General features: G+C 41.6%; 1 protein-coding gene across 11 annotated transcripts in view; it reads left to right on the plus strand.

Moving 5' to 3' along the window:
- Nucleotides 1-307: 307 nt before the first annotated feature.
- The window catches only part of GRIA2 (glutamate ionotropic receptor AMPA type subunit 2), a 128,718-nt gene continuing 109,729 nt past the window's right edge, over nucleotides 308-19,296 (plus strand). For 8 of the 11 annotated variants that reach the window (XR_010601823.1, XR_010601822.1, XR_010601824.1 and 5 more), the window contains exons 1-2: nucleotides 444-996; nucleotides 1,526-1,666. Coding sequence is in view for 8 of the 11 variants with exons in the window: in XM_065597881.1 (XP_065453953.1) it covers nucleotides 903-996; nucleotides 1,526-1,666 (235 nt within the window). In the remaining 3 variants the exon portion in view is untranslated. Of the gene's footprint in view, nucleotides 997-1,525; nucleotides 1,667-6,201; nucleotides 6,321-6,843; nucleotides 6,960-19,296 lie in introns of those variants that run through there. The other 3 variants (XM_065597886.1, XM_065597887.1, XM_065597884.1) reach the window with 3 other exon arrangements.

Raw genomic sequence — 19,296 nt, forward strand, 5'->3', positions numbered from 1 at the left:
CGGTGGCTCCGGGTCCCTTTCGGCTGCAGCACGAGGCGCTTTGGCCAGTGTGCCAACGCCGGGTGCCAGCCGGAAGCCGGCCCGCATGGAGCATGCAGGAGAGCAGCTCTGCTGCAGTTCCCCCTACCGCCGCCACGCGCCTGCAAGGCTCTGATGTGGGGGAAGGGAGGCCCTGTGCTCCGCCGCAGCTGAACACACCCACCCCCCTCCTTGACCTAGCCACTGACAGGTAAGGGAGACCTTTACCTAGCACAACTGGGGGGCCCGGTTAGGCCAGCGAACCTCCCGCTGCCCCCCAGGCGAGCCTGTCGGGAGCCCCCTGCAGCACTGGGGGCAGGCGGCGGGTAGGTCCGCGGCTGCTTCGTTGCTCTTGCTGCGGCGCTGTCCGCGGTGCGCAAAGGCACCAGCCACCTGGTTAGCGCTGTCCCGGCGACAGCGGCCCTGGAGGGACGCGAGAAGCAGCCGCAGCAGCAGCGCAGCCCTGATGCTGAGCCGGGCGAGCAGCGCAAGCCGCGCTCTAGGGCCGGGGCAAGGAGAGAAAGTGGGGGTGGGCGCGCGCTCCCGCGCGCTATGCTGCTCGCGCACGCGCGCCAGGTTCTTCCCCGGTCCCCAGCCTGTGAGCTAGCGCGAGGGGGTGCGAGTGTGTGAGTGCATGTGCGTGTGCTGGATGTACTGGGACCACGGCAGCGTTCAAGCAGCCTTCTTACTTCTGGAGCCGGGACAAGGACCAGACCTTGTGCAAACGCTTCTCCCGCTTCCGCCGCTTCGGGGTTATTTTCCTTTCTTTGGGTGGTCTGGTCCCTCGGCCAACACTGCAGAGGATCTAATTCGCTGGCGAGAACGGACGAAGAACGAGGAGGAGGAAAGGGATCGTTTGTGGCTTCGTGGAGGCTCTACTTTTCATGGAAATGCACAAGATTATGCATATTTCTGTCTTCCTGGCTCCTGTGTTCTGGGGACTGATTTGGGGGGTCTATTCTAACAGCATACAAATAGGTAGGTGTCCCTGCCTGGCAGGATTTTTTTTTTCGGATTGAGGTTTAATTTGAAGGGGTTATTTATTCATTCATTCACAGCTGGCATTGCGCTCGCGTATTCATGTCCTGTCAAGCCCTGAATGCTATGTATTATACACACATGTGTGTGTGTGATTTTGTATGACGCCCCCTCCTTTCAGAAATGATGGCTATTCCCCGTTTGCCTTAAATCGAAACGAAATCGTGTAGCTGGTCCGATAGCGGTTTGGCGATGCTAGCTATTCACGTTAAGAGACTCGCATCTCTCTGGCGTGATGCAGAATCAACGGTTCCCGACAAATAACATGCCCCCCCACGACAGCTGACTAGAAGAGCTCCACCGCCCCAGAGCGAGCGTGCATGTAGCTGCCCCTCTCCCTGACAGCGAGATTAAGTGGCTCCCAGCGATGCGATGCCCAAGGGGGGATGCCCCTATTGCCTGAAGCTTCTCACTTTGCAGCACTGATCGGGTCTCTTGTTCTGTTTTATGTGTGTTTGTTTCCCTGCAGGGGGGTTGTTTCCGAGGGGTGCCGATCAGGAATACAGTGCATTTCGGGTAGGGATGGTTCAGTTTTCCACTTCAGAGTTTAGGCTGACGCCCCACATCGACAACCTGGAGGTAGCCAACAGCTTCGCCGTCACCAATGCTTGTGAGTAACGAATGCTCGTGTCATTCAAATAACCGTGCACAGGGCTGCTCTGGGGGGTGGGAGGGCGTGAAACCGCAGGGACCCCTTTCTCTCGTGTTCGGGGGAGGGAGGGGAGCAGGGACGCGTGCGCAATGGGGATGGGGCGGTGGGAGAGGGTGGTGTGCAGGCTGTGCAGTGCTTTGCCCCTTGGGTAGCTGCGGGGCAGGTTCGGGGAGAACGCGCCCATCTAATGCGCTCCTCTGGCGATGACTTTGGGGCTCAAAGGGCGCCTCCCACGCGGATGGCACACACTGCTTTACAGATGGTCCAGGTTTAAAATGGTTCCTTTTAGGCTCTTTCCATACATTACATAAGCCTGGCTTACTGCACATGGCGTGGGACCATATGCTAGCTTTCCCCGTCCAGCTGGACAGGCAGGCTCAGCAAATTAAGCGCTCCATGATTAGCTAGGAGCTGTTGAGCTGAGATCCATTTAACTCTCCAATTAATCAATTAAACTTAACTGGGAGAGCCTGCTGCCCACGAAAGCTGTGCAGTGCTAGCTCCGTTGCGCGGCGGTCCTGGCTTCCGCCTTGGTGTGGTACAGCGGTGCTCTGGCAAATAAAGCAGGATGTGCCAGGCGATCGGGAGCGGGGGAAGCCAAACGCGAGTGTATCCGCTCGAGTCTGAGCATCAATAGCTAAATGAGACACGGATCAGCCATTTTACTGTTTGCAATTCTCCATATTACATCAAGCTCCCCCTTCCTTCCATTACCCCAATAATTCAAGCCTCCCTGAGGAACCCCCCGCAGGGGGGCAACTTAACAAAGAGACCAGCAAAGAGATCGGATTTTCGGGAGGAAATGCACATTAAGAAGGAGCCCGCTCACTCCCTGTATTTAATCATTGCCACCTCGAGGGTTGTACTGTTGGAAAACGGATGCTTTCTTCCGACACAGACTCTGGGCTTTTCTTATAATCTACTGTATTATAATTTCATAGGGCCAGAACAGCTGCCATCCCTTCCCATCCTCAGGATTTCCTGTTTGTTTCCCCGTGTTCAGTTGTTTTGCAGTGGGCTCAGACAATAAGTAAAATGCCAGGGTCACGCGGAAAAATACCACAGTAAAACCAGCACTGAAAAGCCCCTAGGAACATCGTCGGTTGCAAACCACATCACCTTATCCGAAATGGTTGATTGAACGATTAACAATTTTGACTGAGCATGTAGACGCGAGAGGCATGATTATCCCCCCGTTTTAAAATCACTCAGGCAGAGACTGTTGTTTTTCGTCTCCTTGATAAAATTAAGATACATCAAGAGCACATCATAAATCTGCCTGGATGTATAACAAATACATCCTTTGAGTGGGGTATATCAAAATAGCTGGAGTCAGGGTTTTAGTCTTATTTCGATGAAAAGGGAGAGCCATTCCTCGAGTAGGGTGCTTTGCAGTTACGTATGCTATAGAATCATTTGCAAATTTTAGCTAGTGGTGTATGTGTGTACACACCGATTCCGATGGGATAATTTTGCGCCCATATTTCGCATTGTTTCAGTGTCGGTGGATTGTTTAAACCTGTGCAGTATCTTGAATGAGAAAGGCGCTTTTAAGTTCTGGGGAATGAATTATGAACGTTCAGTTTGGCCTGTGAGATTCCCTGATTGTATAGTGGCGGCGCAACACATTAAAAAAAAAGGGGGGAGGGGGGACGTCCATTTAGGCGCCTGCCTAACGAGAAAAATCATCTCAGACCCAGCCGATTAGAGCTGCAATTTGTCATTCTAACTTTAAGGGAAAACCGTGCGATACAGAGTAGAAAACCCAAACAACCGTTTAAAATGACAATTGTAACAAATCCAGGAGCCCTAAAAAGGCACACCTGTCCAGGTGGAGCATTAAAAGCTGTATTTTGTCCCCCATGCTCCGAAAGGCTTCTTACATAGTCTCCAGCTTTCAGTCTTGCTCTCCTACCACATCTTTTTGCAGTGAAAATGAGCCCACTGCAGAGACACCGTTTACAAGGACAAACAGGCAACACACATTGATACTAGCTTAGGAAAATGACTGTTCCTTATTGTACACTACGAAGAGAGCATTGCACGGCCACACTGAAGTTTCCCTTAATTCTGCGTGTAGGCTGCACACTCAGCCAGAGTCTCTCATTTTTAAATATGTCCTTAAAAAGTGGGAATGAAAGAAGAAGGTACCTTTTTAAAGAAAAACCTTGCTGTTATCTTTGAATAAGGGTATTAATGGCTGGGAAAAACACAGATTTCCTCTAACAGCCAGCTAGTTTCATAATTTTATTGCATTAGTTATTTACTATAATGTGAGAGAACTGCTCAATTTATTTAATTGTCGATTTCTCAGCTCGTCAAATATCATGGGAGACTCCAGGGACTTAATACTATTTCTGGGTAGTATTTTCAAGACATTTTGTTACAAATTAGTCAACTGAACTAGATGTTCCTTAAAATCCTAGTTCTCACAAAATTCAAGGTCAGCCTGAATGATTGTTCTGTGTTTTCTTGCTTTTCCACTCCCAAGTCAATGAACTCTTGACTGTGATTTAGTTAAAGCAGCACCAGTGATTTTCCTGCTGCTAACAATCTCTAACGGCAAACATGGCTGCTTTTAAATTTCTTCCAGAAAGTGGAGGAATTATGCTTTCCTTAATAAACCACATTGGATGTTTGTGCCTGACTCGTTCTTGATCTTAAATATCTTCCTCCAGATAACTCCTACAATATTTATCGGACCTTGGGGGGGGGGGGGGGGCGCTTAATGAAAGGCACTGACGTCATTAAAGAGCTGAGATAGGCTTTCAATAGGTTGATGATATGTGGGCTCTCCTTTTTCTTTCTGTGTGTGGCCAAATCCCAAACTTCCATTTTCAAGCAACTTGAAGATCGGTGTCCAGGATAACAACCTTGGTCCATGACAAGCTAATGTGAGTAAAGTAAGAGCAGGTAGTATCTCTCAAATCTATCATAAGTGACCGTTTAGTGCAGGCATCCTGTTGGTTCTGGATTGAATCAAGGGACACATACTACAAATAATTAGAAATAGTACTTCTTCGATTACCATCCAAGAAAGGTTTGTGATTAGCCAACAGAGGATACTGGAGACCAGTATTTGCTGAGACAGATAAAAATTAGCAGTTCATTTAGAACTGGAGTCAAGTGTCAGAGGGGTAGCCGTTTTAGACTGGATCTGAAAAAAGCAACAGAGAGTCCTGTGGCACCTTTAAGACTAACAGCTGTATTGGAGCATAAGCTTTTGTGGGTGAATACGTGTCTGACGAAGTGGGTATTCACCCACAAAAGCTTATGCTCCAATACAGCTGTTAGTCTTAAAGGTGCTTCAGGACTCTCTGTTGCTTTTTAGAACTGGAGATATTGAACATTTCAAAATTAGCTTTTTTTCCCCCCATTACCATTTCCACTACCTCATCCTATGAAATTCGTTCTTGTTTGAGTTCTGAGATTCTGTATCTGGTTCTGTCTCAGGCTGCTTTATCTACAAAGCATATTACTGGTGAAATAAAACTGAGATTGAAAACTGCTACTGTATCTTTACCCAGGCATTTTACGGTAGTCAATTCATCAACCTTGCTTAGCAGAGGTGCTCTTCTGCTAGTTTAGACCATGCCCTTAACCAAAGTTCAGTAAGCTAAATGGACAATCATCATAGTCAGGAGAAACTGTGACTGTTCAAAGTAGTCATGGCAGTGACTGAATAAAACAAAATGCTATTCTGACCGCTAGAAACTCTACACAGTACTTGTAAAAATGGAGTTCTGTACCTTTAAGAGTAGGTTCACAGACCGAAGACAAAAATGTCAAACATAGATTAAGCACCCAGCAGATGGCAGACTAGTTCCAACAACAGGCAGTCAGCCTTTCCAACTCCTCTCCTACCAGATGAAATTGTTGAGAGAATAGGAAGTCTTACTCAGCGTTGGATGTTGATTTTCAATGTATGTAAATCATTCTTTTGAAACAGAGACACATTTCAAAAATTAGCACGCACCCAGACACATCAACAACCAATAATGGACCCTAAGCAAAGGACCTCCCAAAATAACTAAAGGAAACCCAGGACGCAGGGTGCTCAACAAGTGTTTTTAGTTAAAGATCATATGTATTATTGAAAACATTTAATTGCACTTAAATACTGAGTCTATACACGGAACGAGTGGCTTTTACATAAAGCAGTACTGTTTAAAGTATTACGTTCCCATATGCACAGACAAAGGAAGGAGGCATGCGCGGTTGACAGTTGTCAAAACAGGCAGCAAACAATATGGTGAGTGAGTCCTTCTGATCTGTAGATAATGACCAAAAGACAGATCTGTTGGGAGGGAGGCTCTGCTTTGGGTAGCACAGGTTGCAGTAAATTGTGTAGCACAGACCGCAAGCTGTCGTTTGGGGGGGGAGTTAATTTTGGTCTTTAGCAAATACTTGAGGGCAAATCTTCAGCAGCTGGTGTCAATCGAGTAGCACCATTTCTTTCATGCCGGAGGTGAGGCTCTGGTTCGTGGTTTTCATTGAGGGGCTGTGCAGCCCTTACATGGATGAGACAAGCGTGAGTGGTGCTCTGGAGCAAGAGTACAATCTCTCCCCAAGGGGGAAGCGGGCTAGAAGCAGCAGATTTCGATGCGCATAGGTGATTCCAATGACGTAAATCAGGGAAAGAAGTCAAGGGGAAAGGAAAGTTACAAGGTCACTACCATGCACCACAAACTGGTGTTTGGGAGCTTTTGGTGTTTAATAGTTTATAGCGTAAAACTTGAGGTTATCCAGAAAAATGAACTATTAGTCCTTTAGCACAGTATAATTAAACCCAACGCAACTGATGAAATCCCTCATCATCTACAATATAAGGAATAGATACTATTGTGTAATTACATCAAAACAGAAAACAGCTGAGGTGATGAACCTTGACAATCTTCCTGTTAACCCTTCAAAACTAAACAGTACCAATTATTTTGTGAACACTGATTTTTTTTTTCACCCTAAAAAGAGATTTGAGTCCCTTCAAGAGAAATTTCCTCAGGGTAATGCAAAAGCTCAATAACAGTAACAAGTTATTCATAAAGTAGCCGTGGCACAGAGGTAATATATGTATGCTCTTGGAAGTTTAATCTTGCTGGCTCAAGGGGGGTTGAGCATTTCCATTTTAAATCAAGTCTTACAGCTCTGCAGGGATCACTGCACCATGACATTATGACAACGAGTTGCTGATTCATGCATAAATCTCAGATCCTCTCATTATATCCTCAACCAGCAGCTTTGAAGGAGAGAGGTATTCATGGTATTTGGTTTTCTAGCTATTTTGTACTATAATGCTACAGATGGAATTCTTAAGAGAATAGCATTTAGAACATCACCAGTAAAAACATTTCAAAAATAAATAAATAAACAGAGACTATTCCAGGAAAGCCAGGAGAGATGTATCTGTGTTTATGTGGAGTAAATATGCTCTGGACCAAAAGCAAATATATTGCACAATAATGGTTTGGTTTTGGTTTTAAGGAGAAGAGAAAATGGTTCAATAGTTATGCTTAAGTTTGTTTATATTTCTCCTGTTAGTTCTTTTTCATTTCTTTTCCCTTACAAATCTCTACACAGGAAAGCTATGGAACTTCCTTATAGTTAGAACTGACAAGTGCCAAACTGTACCTACCATAAAAATGATGTAAAAATATCTGTGGATGGTATGCTATATGAACTGTCATAATTTTCACACTCCCAAATAACCCTCTTCCTCCCCACATCTTCTCACTTAAATCAAGAGCTTTAGCAGCCTTTAAAGTACTTTCTTGCTGCTGGTGGTCTTACAAAATCAAACCCAGGACACTTGTTCCTTGTGATAGTTCCCTCCCTGCTGTGCCTGTTTGCTTCTTGCTGATATTTAAATTTACATACACAGATCCATGAACCAGAAGTTGGGGAGTTAAAACATAAGTGACATTTTTGGTTTGACAGCTTGATTTTCCAGATTTTCATTGCATGTTTGCATTTATTGCACAAATCTTGTCTGTGTCTTAAATATACATCCTATTTATATTTCTGAAGATAGTTTTATTTTAATTAAGTATCAAATGAGTTAGGTTTAACTGCTAATCATGAGATACACATCAATTAAATCTTTACTAGTCTCTAAATATTTGATGAATGAATTATTATTTTACTTGTCATTAAATAACTACTGAAATTAATTTTAGTTCCTTATACTTAGTAATATATTTGTGTGAATTACTACTATTAATAACTAATTTACATTGACTTTATGAACTGTGAGTAGTCCTTTTAAAGTTAAACATGTGCACAAATCTTTGCATGATCTGGACCTACTGCCTGAACTGGGGACTGATCTAAAGCTGTTGAAGAAAATTATAGTCTTACTACTGATGTCAATAGAGTGGATCAGATTTCTGATTAAAGATACATTTGAGAATTAAGAGGTGTGTAACTGCTACAATTCTACTTGCACAGTTGATAATTCTTGAGGGAAAATGTTTTTTATTAATTCCAGATTATTAACGAAATTGTAGGTATGCTATCATTGTTATGTCAATGTGTATACAAGCAGTATACTTAATTTAATTATCAATAACTTTCTTCTAGAACAGGAGTGGGCAAACTTTTTGGCCTGAGGGCCACATTGGGGTTTCAAAACGGTATGGAGGGCCGGGTAGGGAAGGCTGTGTCTCCCCAAACAGCCTGGCCCCTGACCCCTCCCACTTCCCAGCCGCTGACTGCCCCCCTCAGAATCCAAGATCCATCCAATGCCCCCTGCTCCTTGTTCCCTAACCGCCCCGGGACCCCACCCCCTATCCAACCCCCCCAGCTCCCAGTCCCCTGACAGCTCTGACCCTATCCATACCCCTGCCCCCTGACAGGCCCCCCAGAACTCCTGCCCCTTATCCAACCCCCCAGCCCTCTTACCATGCCGCTCAGAGCAGCATGTCTGGCAGCCACGCCACCTGGCTGGAGCCAGACGCGCTGCTCAGCAGGAGAGCGCAACCCCGCTGCCCAGAGCGCTGCCCGTGCAGCGGCGTAGCTGCGGGGTAGGGAGGACAGTGGGGGAGGGGTGCTAGCATCCCTGGCTGGGAGCTCAAGGGCCAGGCAGGACAGTCCCGCGGGCCGGTAGTTTGCCCACCTCTGTTTTAGAACATGTCTTGTCTACATCTTGACAGAAAAAGGTTTATGCAATGATAAGACCATTTGTAAAATCTGAAGTGACCTTTATAGAAAGTTCTAATAAGACCAATTATTTGATACTAAAATGGTTGGGAAAATACTCCATACTAAACTTGTCAAATGAATGCAACTAATAAGTAAATACTTGGTGTAATATAAAGAAAAAGACGGAAATTGTTTAAACCAGAATTAGTATTTTAAGTCAACCTTCCCATCTCTATAAATCATTTGGGACCATGAATTACCAATATTTTGTACTGAAGGCTCTGTCCTGCATTCTTGGATAGCGGACACTGGCACCGAAGCCAAAGCCTGTAGGATCAGGCTCAAAGTAATGTTGAGAAAAGGTAAATGCATCACACACATGTTGATTAAGTATTGTGCTTCTCATATGAGAACTCCTGAGTCAAAATATTTTTATTTTATTATATATTTAGATTGTTTGATAACTGTAGGTACCACAAGTTAAGTATCTGGCATACAGTGGCTAACATCACAGTACTGTGAGAAATTATATTTGTAGAAGATCAAGAATTAGGGATTCACTCATGTAGTTTTCTACAGTTGTTCTGCCCATGGTGATTTTATTCTTTTGTGTCACATAGTTGACTGAAATCTGGTTTCAGTGTTGTAGAAGGTTTAGCTGTTGTAGAAATCTGTCTTATGTTATTTGAAATTAATGTGTTTTGTATCAGCATTATTATTTTATTTTAAAATCTTCAGGTTTTATTTTAAAAAGTTTAATCAAAATTGTACATTGGTTACAAATACATATTAGTTTTAAGGTAGTTAAAATTGAAAAGATACTTTGATAAATAAACAGTCTGGCATTCCATTAGTGAATGCTTTACAATTTATTTGAATGGAAAGGAGCGATTAAAAGAACTAGGCAAATATAGTGAATGCATATTTTTTAAAAAATCACCTGTTAAGATAATACATACTGTGTCATCAGTAGCTCCATTTACCACACTGTATTTCTAATTTGTAATGTGTACTTACAGTGATACGGATTATGCTGTTTTAAGTATTACTTCTAATATCTATGCTTCATGTATCTTTTTGTCTGTGGTGCAGAGGTGCTTTGTGACTCACTGATCAAGGGGAATGCATCCTAATTTTTTTTTTACTTTTCCCTAAATACATCTTTGACATTTTGTATGCTTTTAAGAAACTTTAAGCGTTTTCTTACCTATACATTGGTCAGTTTAAAAGGGAAGTGTATTTGTGCAAAGTTTCCATTTGGAGAATGAAGTCAGTGAGTAACGCTTTTTGGGCCTGATTCTGATTTCATTTACACTTTTTCAGACAGTGTAACTCTATTGGTCTTCAGTATGCCTAGGTAAAGAGTAAAAAAAGATGTAACAAAGAAAAGACTTTCACCAAGAGATATTAATTATTCTCTACAAAATAAGGGTCCAGTTCTTCTACAGTAGCTGACTTTGAATATCATCTTACTCCACAGCCAACCTTATAGAAACTAATGAGATTGCTTTTTGGGTTAAGGAAGGTACTATATTCAATGCAATTAAAGGTGGCAAGATCAGGCCATAAGAAATTTCCTGTTTCAGGGCAAAGCTATAACTTTATTCTATATCAGACCAGGCTGTTCAGCTCTATATTAACAGAGTTAACTTGGCATGGGATCCTCTTGGATGTTTGCTTGATGGTGCTGTGCCTACAATTGAATTGCTACTTGAATTATTCTGTGAATAGCTTATTGTGCACATCAAAAATGTATCTTCATTTGTTAAACACTGAAGTTAAATTGTTTTAGATACCGAAAAGAAGAGAAAAATGGCAATTTCCCATTTGTGGTCTAATCCCATGATCCTTTTGCTGGCAAAATTCCCACTGAAGTCCATGAGAGTATTTACTTGTCATGTGCAGTGTAGGGGGAAATGTCAGTAAAAATGTTCATGTAGGGCCAGATTTTCAAGTTTTCAGAATACGCAATTGGTGCTAGATTTTCAAGAGTTCCGCACTCAGCAGGTTCTCTTTGTGACCTTCATGGCTCAATATTCAAAAGAACTCAGCACCAAACATGCTGAGCTCTTTTGAAAATATGGCTACTTATTTTGGTGCCTATGTGAACACTGGACTCTCTTGAAAACCTGTGCCACCATTTCTATTTTGTTTACCAGTAGACTGTATCACCCTTGAAAACTTATAAATGAAGTTTCTTTCATAGATAAAGCCAAATCGGCTTAACTCCAGCTTCAAGTCCACTCGAGGCAAGGTTACTATAACTGAGACAGTACATAAAATGGTCACAATAACCATCATCTGATGAAGTCTAGTTGCTATATTATCCCACCTTTTCATTTTAGTCTCTGATTGAATTTCAGTTACGTAATGCTGCATTTTCTCATATTACTGTAGTTAAGAATGTCATCTCAGCATTTTTATTAGAAATGTCCATTTATAAAGAGTTAAAATTTTGACCCAGGCTGAAACTGGGCATAAAGATATTTCAGCCTGGGAGCAAAGTGTTTGATTTTATTTCCTTTTTAATTATTTGAAAAATAAAAGGGTTTGACTCTAAAATGTTAAGAATGAAAAGCAAAAAAAACAAAGCATCCATTAGGTAGTGCTTTCAGTTGCTTTTTTACCACCTCCTAGAATTTAAATGACTGTTATTGAATTGTAGAAATTTTGCAGCCCACTAATGCATGGCATCAGCTATCAGTTAGTGGCTTGTTTTGAGGTGGAAAGAGAAATAGCTACTGCAAATTCAAACTAACCTTTTTAATAAAAAATGCCATTTGTTACCTTTTAACAGGAGTAAGGGCATATCCAGCTTCCTTCTCCAAGGCTGAGGAAAGGCCTCTTGGTAGTGGGACAAGATGGCTTTTCTGCACAGGTTGTGAATGTGCTGCTCAAGGAGTATGCAGTCCTTATATGGTGCAGAGCCCTGCTCTGTGAGTGGCAACACCCCTGCAATGGAACGGAGGGAGGAAAGGTTGAGGCATGGTGGCAGAGGGAAGGGCTGGAGATACGCCTGAAAGAGCCACTGTTGTGCAGTGAGAGGATTGTTTAAGGGTCTTCACAGGTTACTTCAGTCGCTGAGCTAGAGTGTAGACGATAAAGTAGCTCTGTAGCCTGAAGGAAGGATTCTTCTCACGGTCCACCCCACTTTCCATCTCTGTCCCAATTCATTTGCCTAGTCCCCGGCCAAGTTATGCGGTCTAGGTCTAGGCTCTGGAGTTGTTCCTAGTGTATGTGATATTTATCTAAGTCTGCTCTGTGCCCATAACACCAAAAAGCTGCTATGATCTGTCATTTCAGTGATGCACAAAATAGGGATTTAAACCATTTGGAGCTTTTGCAAGCAGTTGGATCAATAATCTGCCTTTTAAAAAGTCTCCAACTACATTACCATATAGACTCCAATGGCTCATTTGGAAGTGTTACAGCCATTTGCTCAGTGGGTCCATTGCTTCAAACTGTTGACTATGGTGGGACTTGAGGGGGCTGAGCTGCTGCTTACTAGAGAGTCTCATCTCTTCATAGGATTGGGCACAGAGTTAAACAAATCACATATTTTTGTAGAAATATCCTGAAGATCATTGAGTAAATTATTCAACCAACACATACTAACTGACCAGCTTTACCCATAGAGTATAGTTTTAGTTACCAACTTCTAATGAAAGATTTACACTTGTTGACAATGCAAGTGATTTTCTTAAATAGTACTAAAAGAGAGAGTGACAGATATAAAAAATAAGGGAATAGAGCAGAATTGAGGTGCTATGCCATACGTTGTGAGTTCCAGTGAGAATACCTTTTTGGTATTTAAAAATGCTATCAATTTTTATTTCAATTCAATCATTTCATTACATCTGGCCAATATTTAAGTGTTATGCCTATGTGCTAAAGGTTACTTTGTAATATGGACAGGATTACTACATAACCAGATGATTTCATCCCTGCAGGCGATCTGATAATTTGCAGTATGAAGACAGCAAGCTGAGGACCTGATTCTGTTTCTACTGAAGGCAGTGGCAAAGCTCCTATTGACTTCAGTGGGAACAGGATCAAGCCCTAAGTGCATGTAGTGTGACTTTTTAGTTTTCCAATCTAGTCAACACGGTAAATATGGCGGACTAGTATATTGCAGTGTATGTGTAAAAGGGAGAAATCTGAACATTTTTAGAAAATTGTACTAAAATATTTGGCCATTTATCTACCTTTCTTGACAAGAGAACACTGTGGAGGATAATGAGGTACTCTAGTTTATGTGACCCAGGATTCCAAGTATTTCAAAACACTTCTAACATGGTTTCTAAAGAGAAAGTGTGGAAATACTAGCAGGATTGTTAAAACAATGTAATTTAGCACAAGTATGTAGCTGAAACTGTTAGTTAAGCCATTTTTGAAAATGGGTTTGATTTCTGCTTGTGTAGATCGGTCTTAAAAATGAACAGCAAAGCAAAGATAATGCTTTTTCCCTTTCCTCTTTTGCATTTTACCTTTAAAAGAATACTGTCATGATACTTACTTTATTTAGGCAATATCTATGTGAAATTTAAAAAGGAAATTACTTGCAGGATTACTTAAACTGGCTCCAGTTCTGCTCTTATAGAAAGTAGCAAAACTCCACTCTGGAAATAACTGTGCACAACTATGAACTACTAGCACTGAATTTTCTAGGAAACAGAGCATTCTAACATTTGTTTGGAGGAAAATACAACTTTATATTTACTTCTGTGTGTGTGTGTGTGCCTGCCTGAGTGTGTGTGTGTGTGTGTGTATGTATGTATGTATGTGGCCAACATTTTCAAAAGTGACTAGTAATTTTGAGTGTCTCAATTTTTGGAAACTCAATGTAAGACACCTTCAAGGGACCACATTTTCAGAAAATTCTGATTAGCCATGCTCTGAAAATCAGGCTTCCTTAAAGTATCTCAAATTGGGCACCCAAAATCACTAATCATTTTGAAGATTTTAGCTGTAGTCCTTGTAAAGTAATATAATGAAAAGTGAAATCAATTTCTGAGGCTATCAACTATGATATAATTAATTCAAACAATCTGGGGCAGATCCTGATCTGGTGTAAATGGTCATAGTTCCATTGGATCTGTCCCTCTGTGTAAATGTTGTTGTTTCTTAGATCTGTAACTCTAGTGTGAATGTTCTGTTGACTATAAATTGACATTCTAAACTGAAATAAACAACACTAATATTGTGACAAAAGCAAATATATTAAAAGGCCATTCTTTCTGTGTTTGTCAGTGTGACTTGGTCTTGCAGGGTTCTCAGATGAAAGAATTCTATGAAATGTGCAATACTAAAGCCCAATGCGATACATAAAGGATTTGATTGTTTTTTGTAGGTTTGTGTCACCTATGAAATGTTTCTTAAAATATTATATAGGGTTTTTTGTGTGTTTCTCTAGACTACCATCAAAGATAAAACAATGGGGCTATTGTTATGTCTTGGTTCTTGCATGTTACTTTAAAGTAAATTTAGTGGAACAATATAAAACACATACACATCTTGAATATTAAGATCAAATAGTAAAACTATGTATTAAAAGAGAAGGCTTTGGTTAAGAAATGGGAAAGAAAGTCTTTTATTTAAAAAATAAAGATGATGTATTCCCTACTGGTTTGAAAAAAAAAAAGATCCCCATTTAAACTATGAATTATGGGATAAATTTTAATCTCACTTATGCAGGTGTGACTCCCATTGACATCAATTTATAATTACAATAATAAAAAGATGATGCTTGAGTTACTGTTAAATGTGTTATTTCCATCAAACTAAAACCACCCCAAGTGACATTTCAGTGCCATTGAATTAGCATTTGCACGTGGAAAGTATGAAGATATACCATAATTCATAGAACTATCAAGTCTGAGGGCATGTTATTTTCAGTGTGATGATGAAAATAGCATCTCTACATCCCTACAACCATGTAGAGTGTTGACTCTTGGGAGTTCAGAAGCTTTCTTAGAGTGCTTTTTTTTTCTGACATGATTAATTCCTATTTGCTGTGACAGGAGTGGATCATTCTAGATCATAATGTCTTTTTTGGTTGTGTCAAATAAATGGTGTATTCCACAGAATACTTTACATCTGTGACAACCATTTGGAGCACCATTTGAATCATGATACTTTTTCTCTTCCCGTTACCCTTATCCTTTCGGAGATGACAAAAATGCCTAATTGCTTCTGCTTTAGGAATTTTGTGTTCCACCCTGTTGAGAAGTAGGTGTTTCTGGCTTATATGTGGACCCACGAATACTGTCATGCTTATCAGTATTAGTTTCATTTTATGGTATACCCAGATGACTGCGTAAGCTTTTCTGCCTCCGTTTCTGGGCTTTATCCCGTCAATATTCAAAATCCGTCTAATAGCCTGTATTGTGTGATATTTCATTCTGACATGATAAATAGAGAAGAAAACATTTCAGCATGTGAAAAAACAGAAAATTTCAAACTGAATCTACACTGTCAAAAACCCATTATAATAAAATGAAGGAGTGGGGCAGAACTTTGCTTATAGGTTTATCTTCTTTCCTTTCTGTGAAATATTTTTGACAGCATTCACCTGGTTTTGAAGTTGCCTGTTTCACCTGTTTGTACTGTTTATTGTATTTTCTAGCCTTGAAAACCGTAGATCATGTTGCAGAGTCAGCTTTTTTAGTCCAATATTCAAACATGAAAGAAAAGTGAACACTGTTGTGATGGGAGCCAGGTGTTACACTGTTAGATCTGCTTTATATCAAGCCATTAAATCTTCCCCATTCATTGTTCTCAAAAACATGAGCTCTGCTACTACTACTTTGTTGTTTTAAAAGTTTGTGAAAATAATAATATTAACTCTCTAATTCTGATTCACCAGTGATTCTATATGGAGAAATTTATATCTTGCAATTTTCCAGGTTGACCATTCAAAATAAATAAAAGTTCTTTTCAACCTTGTCTGTAAGTATCCTTTGAAACATGATGCTGAAGCTCTCACTGCACCCAGAAGCAGGTGTGACCTTTCTGTGTCACTTTTGGTAACAACTAAAAAAAAAAACCCAAACACTTACCAAACATGTCGCTGTGTTCCTTGCTCCCTCCTGCATTCAGCTCAAACATATGTTTTGGAGGATAGTGGTTTAAATGTTTAGTTCTCCCTCTTGATACAAAAAATCCTACTTTTCCCTTTTCTGGGCTCTTCTATTCTCCTCTGCCCCTGACCAATGCACCCCCCCCCCCAAAAAAAAATATTTCCTTCCTCAGGGTTCTGAGAGAGTAGACCATTCCTCTACCCACTAGTATCATTTTCAACTTTCCGAGGTTCAGCTTCAGCAAGAAACTTTTCATTTAGGACAGGGTGGCCAACCTGAGCCTGAGAAGGAGCCAGAATTTACCAATATACATTGCCAAAGAACCACAGTAATATGTCAGCAGCCCCCCATCTGCTCCCCCCCCCGCCATTTCCTGTGCCTCCTGCCCACCGGCAGCCCCGCCGATCAGCGCCTCCCCCTCCCTCCCCGCATCTCCCGATCAGCTGTTTTGTGGCATGCAGGAGGCTCTGGGGGGGAGGGGGAGGAGCAAGGGCATGGCAGGCTCAGGGGAGGGGGCAGGAAGGGGCGGAGTGGGGGCAGGGCCTGCGGCAGAGCCAGGGGTTGAGCAGTGAGCACCTCCCTGCACGTTGGAAAGTTGGCGCCTGTAGTTCCAGCCTCGGAGTCGGTGCCTATACAGGGAGCCACATATTAACTTCTGAAGAGCTGCCTGTGGCTCCGGAACCACAGGTTGGCCACCCCTGATCTAGGAGTTGATTTTGCATAGGCACTGGATCAGCTGAGTGATGGTGATGGTAGTGAAGGAGCTACATAGTTGAGTATATTTACATACGTTTAACACTGTAGACCTTGACATCTCATAATCCCCCATGTAACTCCATAGATGCATTAAATAGGACATGAGAGAAACAATATAGCCTCGCACATCTTCATAAGTGAGAGGTGCAGTTGTCTATTGCTACACTATGGGAGCACTTTGAGAGTAAGGTTCTGAGTCAGATTAGAGCATGTCCAGGCAGCCCTCCAGATCCTTAGGACTATTGGTCAGGTTTGGATGGTCTTTAATGTTAGTAGGCCTTCCTGTTGTGTGAATCTCAGATTCTGAGAATGAAGATGGGATGGTAGCATTACATACTTTCTATGAGGTTATCCCTGATTCTGTGATCTTTTCTGTAAAATAGGCAGATAGTTCTTTATAGTGTGTGTGACAGCCTCCTAATTTTCAGCAATCCCTGCTTAGAAATAGTTTTTCCTTTTGTGAGGAATTTTCCATTTACTATACTTTGTGGATTCAATCTAGAATGGCTGCCATTGTAGAGGCTGGTCCAGGGCTGAAGGGGATATCTTTTCTAGGGATGTTTTGACCAGATTCTTTCACTGAACATTTGGCGGTACTAGTGGAGATTTTAGACTGTAAACCTCTGAATTGTTATTACTAATTATTTGTATTACCATAATGCCTAGAAGCCCTAGTTATAGATCAGGAGTCTAGTCATAGACCCCATTGTGCTACATTACAAACACAGAACAAAAAGAGCTTACAATCTAAGTATAAGACAGGAGACAACAGATAGGTGAGGGAGTACAAAGAAACAAGGCGACAGTATTGGTCAGCCTCATAGGCTGGTCTCAGTGCACCAACCACTGTCAAGTTTTTTTTATAGGCATCACTGCAAAGGCGGGCTTTCATGTGGACGAACAATGATAAGTAGGCCAAGTTCAGCAAGGAACATGTACATGAAGATTGGTTTTCCATCCAGTCCATCTTCTTGGTCAGTAATTGTAACCATTTGACTGAAGAGATCATCTTGGCACACATTGTCATTTAAGTCTTTGGAGTTCAGATTGGTAACTAGTCCAAAAGGATGGCCACCTTGGGTTGAAAGAGTACTCAACTGTGGCCTGTCTCGGTGTTGGAATTATTGTGTTCAGAGGAAAAGCTGTGAAGGTCTGGACAAAAACCTGGTAGTCTTCAGGGTACCAGAAAGAGGCACTAAGAGACACAGCAATAATATTCTCTGTCCACTTACTGGTGAAGCGTACCAGAAACTTTACACTGTTGAACTCATGCTCTCGTATCTTGTAAAATTAAGTAGGGAAATATGGGATCCATTGGCGTTAAATACTGTAGATGCCTCCCAATTGGAGGTGGAGTTCCAGTTCCCTCTAATGAACAGCTGGTAGGCCCTTAGTCAGGAAGTTGTGTCTTGACACTGATATTTTGTCAGTTATTGTTCTGTTCATAAACTTCCCTGTCTGTGGAAGATTGTTGAGAGGGCTGTGGAGAGGCAACTTTGATATCAGTTCAAGGCCTTGGATTTCACTGATCCCTTCCAGTCCATCGTTAGTGCTGATCATGGGGGAAATGACACTATTCCCATGAACTGGTATATCCTCCTGGTGATGGATAATAGCCAGGTGGCTATACTGACTCTTTTAGATCTCTTAACAGCATTTGATACTATTGCCCATGAGGTTTTGTTAGCTGTCCTGCAGCCCTTGGTTGAGGTAGATATTCTTTTCTCTTCCATCGATCTCAGAAGGTGATTTGGGGCAGTTGCCTGCAAGGCAGCTCTTGTAGTGGTTTTTGCTAGGCTCTGTTTTCTCATCCTCCTTTCAACATCTGTGAGTGTCTGCATGGAGGTGGTAAGGAAATTTGGGTGTGTGGTGTCCTTAATGTGAAGAAGATATACAGATTTTCCTTGTTTTTTCCATATCTGGACAGTTTAGTATCAGTGTTTGACCAGTGCCTGGCCAAATCTGGTATTTAGATGGCTGAGACCAGGGCAAAGTTCAGCTCAGATAAGGTGTAGTTGACCTTCATGGTTGGGGGAAGGATTTGATGGCACAGGAGTATTTTTCTCTTCATTATTGTCTGTTTTGTAAATTTTGTTCATGTAGACATAGCTCACTTTATAAATCAATCAACATATACGCAAGATCTCCACTGTGTATGCACACAATCAACAATGCACACATGTAAGTGCTCCATTCCCAGATGGGGAGTTAATCAATGTTGAGGGCATTTTTCTTTGTGGACAGATTTTTTACTCTTGGGATGACTGGACACAAAGGGTGAAAGTTGCATCCCACTTTATGCTCCTGATCTCCTCCTACAGAGGAGGAGAATACAGTATGAATGGCTTCCTCTTTTTTCATTTGCTGTATAGAAAATTTAGCAGGGTTTTAAAATAACAACAAAATGGATATGATCAGACCAAACTCCCTACACGATACATTCCTCTCTTGCACAGCACAAGAAGTGAGCAATTTGAAGCTGTAGAATAGAATAGAATAACTGTAGCCATTTGTCACTTAACAGGAAATGAAAAAACAAACAAACAAAAAAAGTTTATTTATTTATTTATTTATTTTACAGGCAGTGTAATAACACCGTGATTACAAAATCTTATG

The sequence above is a fragment of the Chrysemys picta genome, chromosome 5 (genome assembly GCF_011386835.1).
Source record: "Chrysemys picta bellii isolate R12L10 chromosome 5, ASM1138683v2, whole genome shotgun sequence".
NCBI classification, from domain to species: Eukaryota; Metazoa; Chordata; order Testudines; family Emydidae; genus Chrysemys; species Chrysemys picta.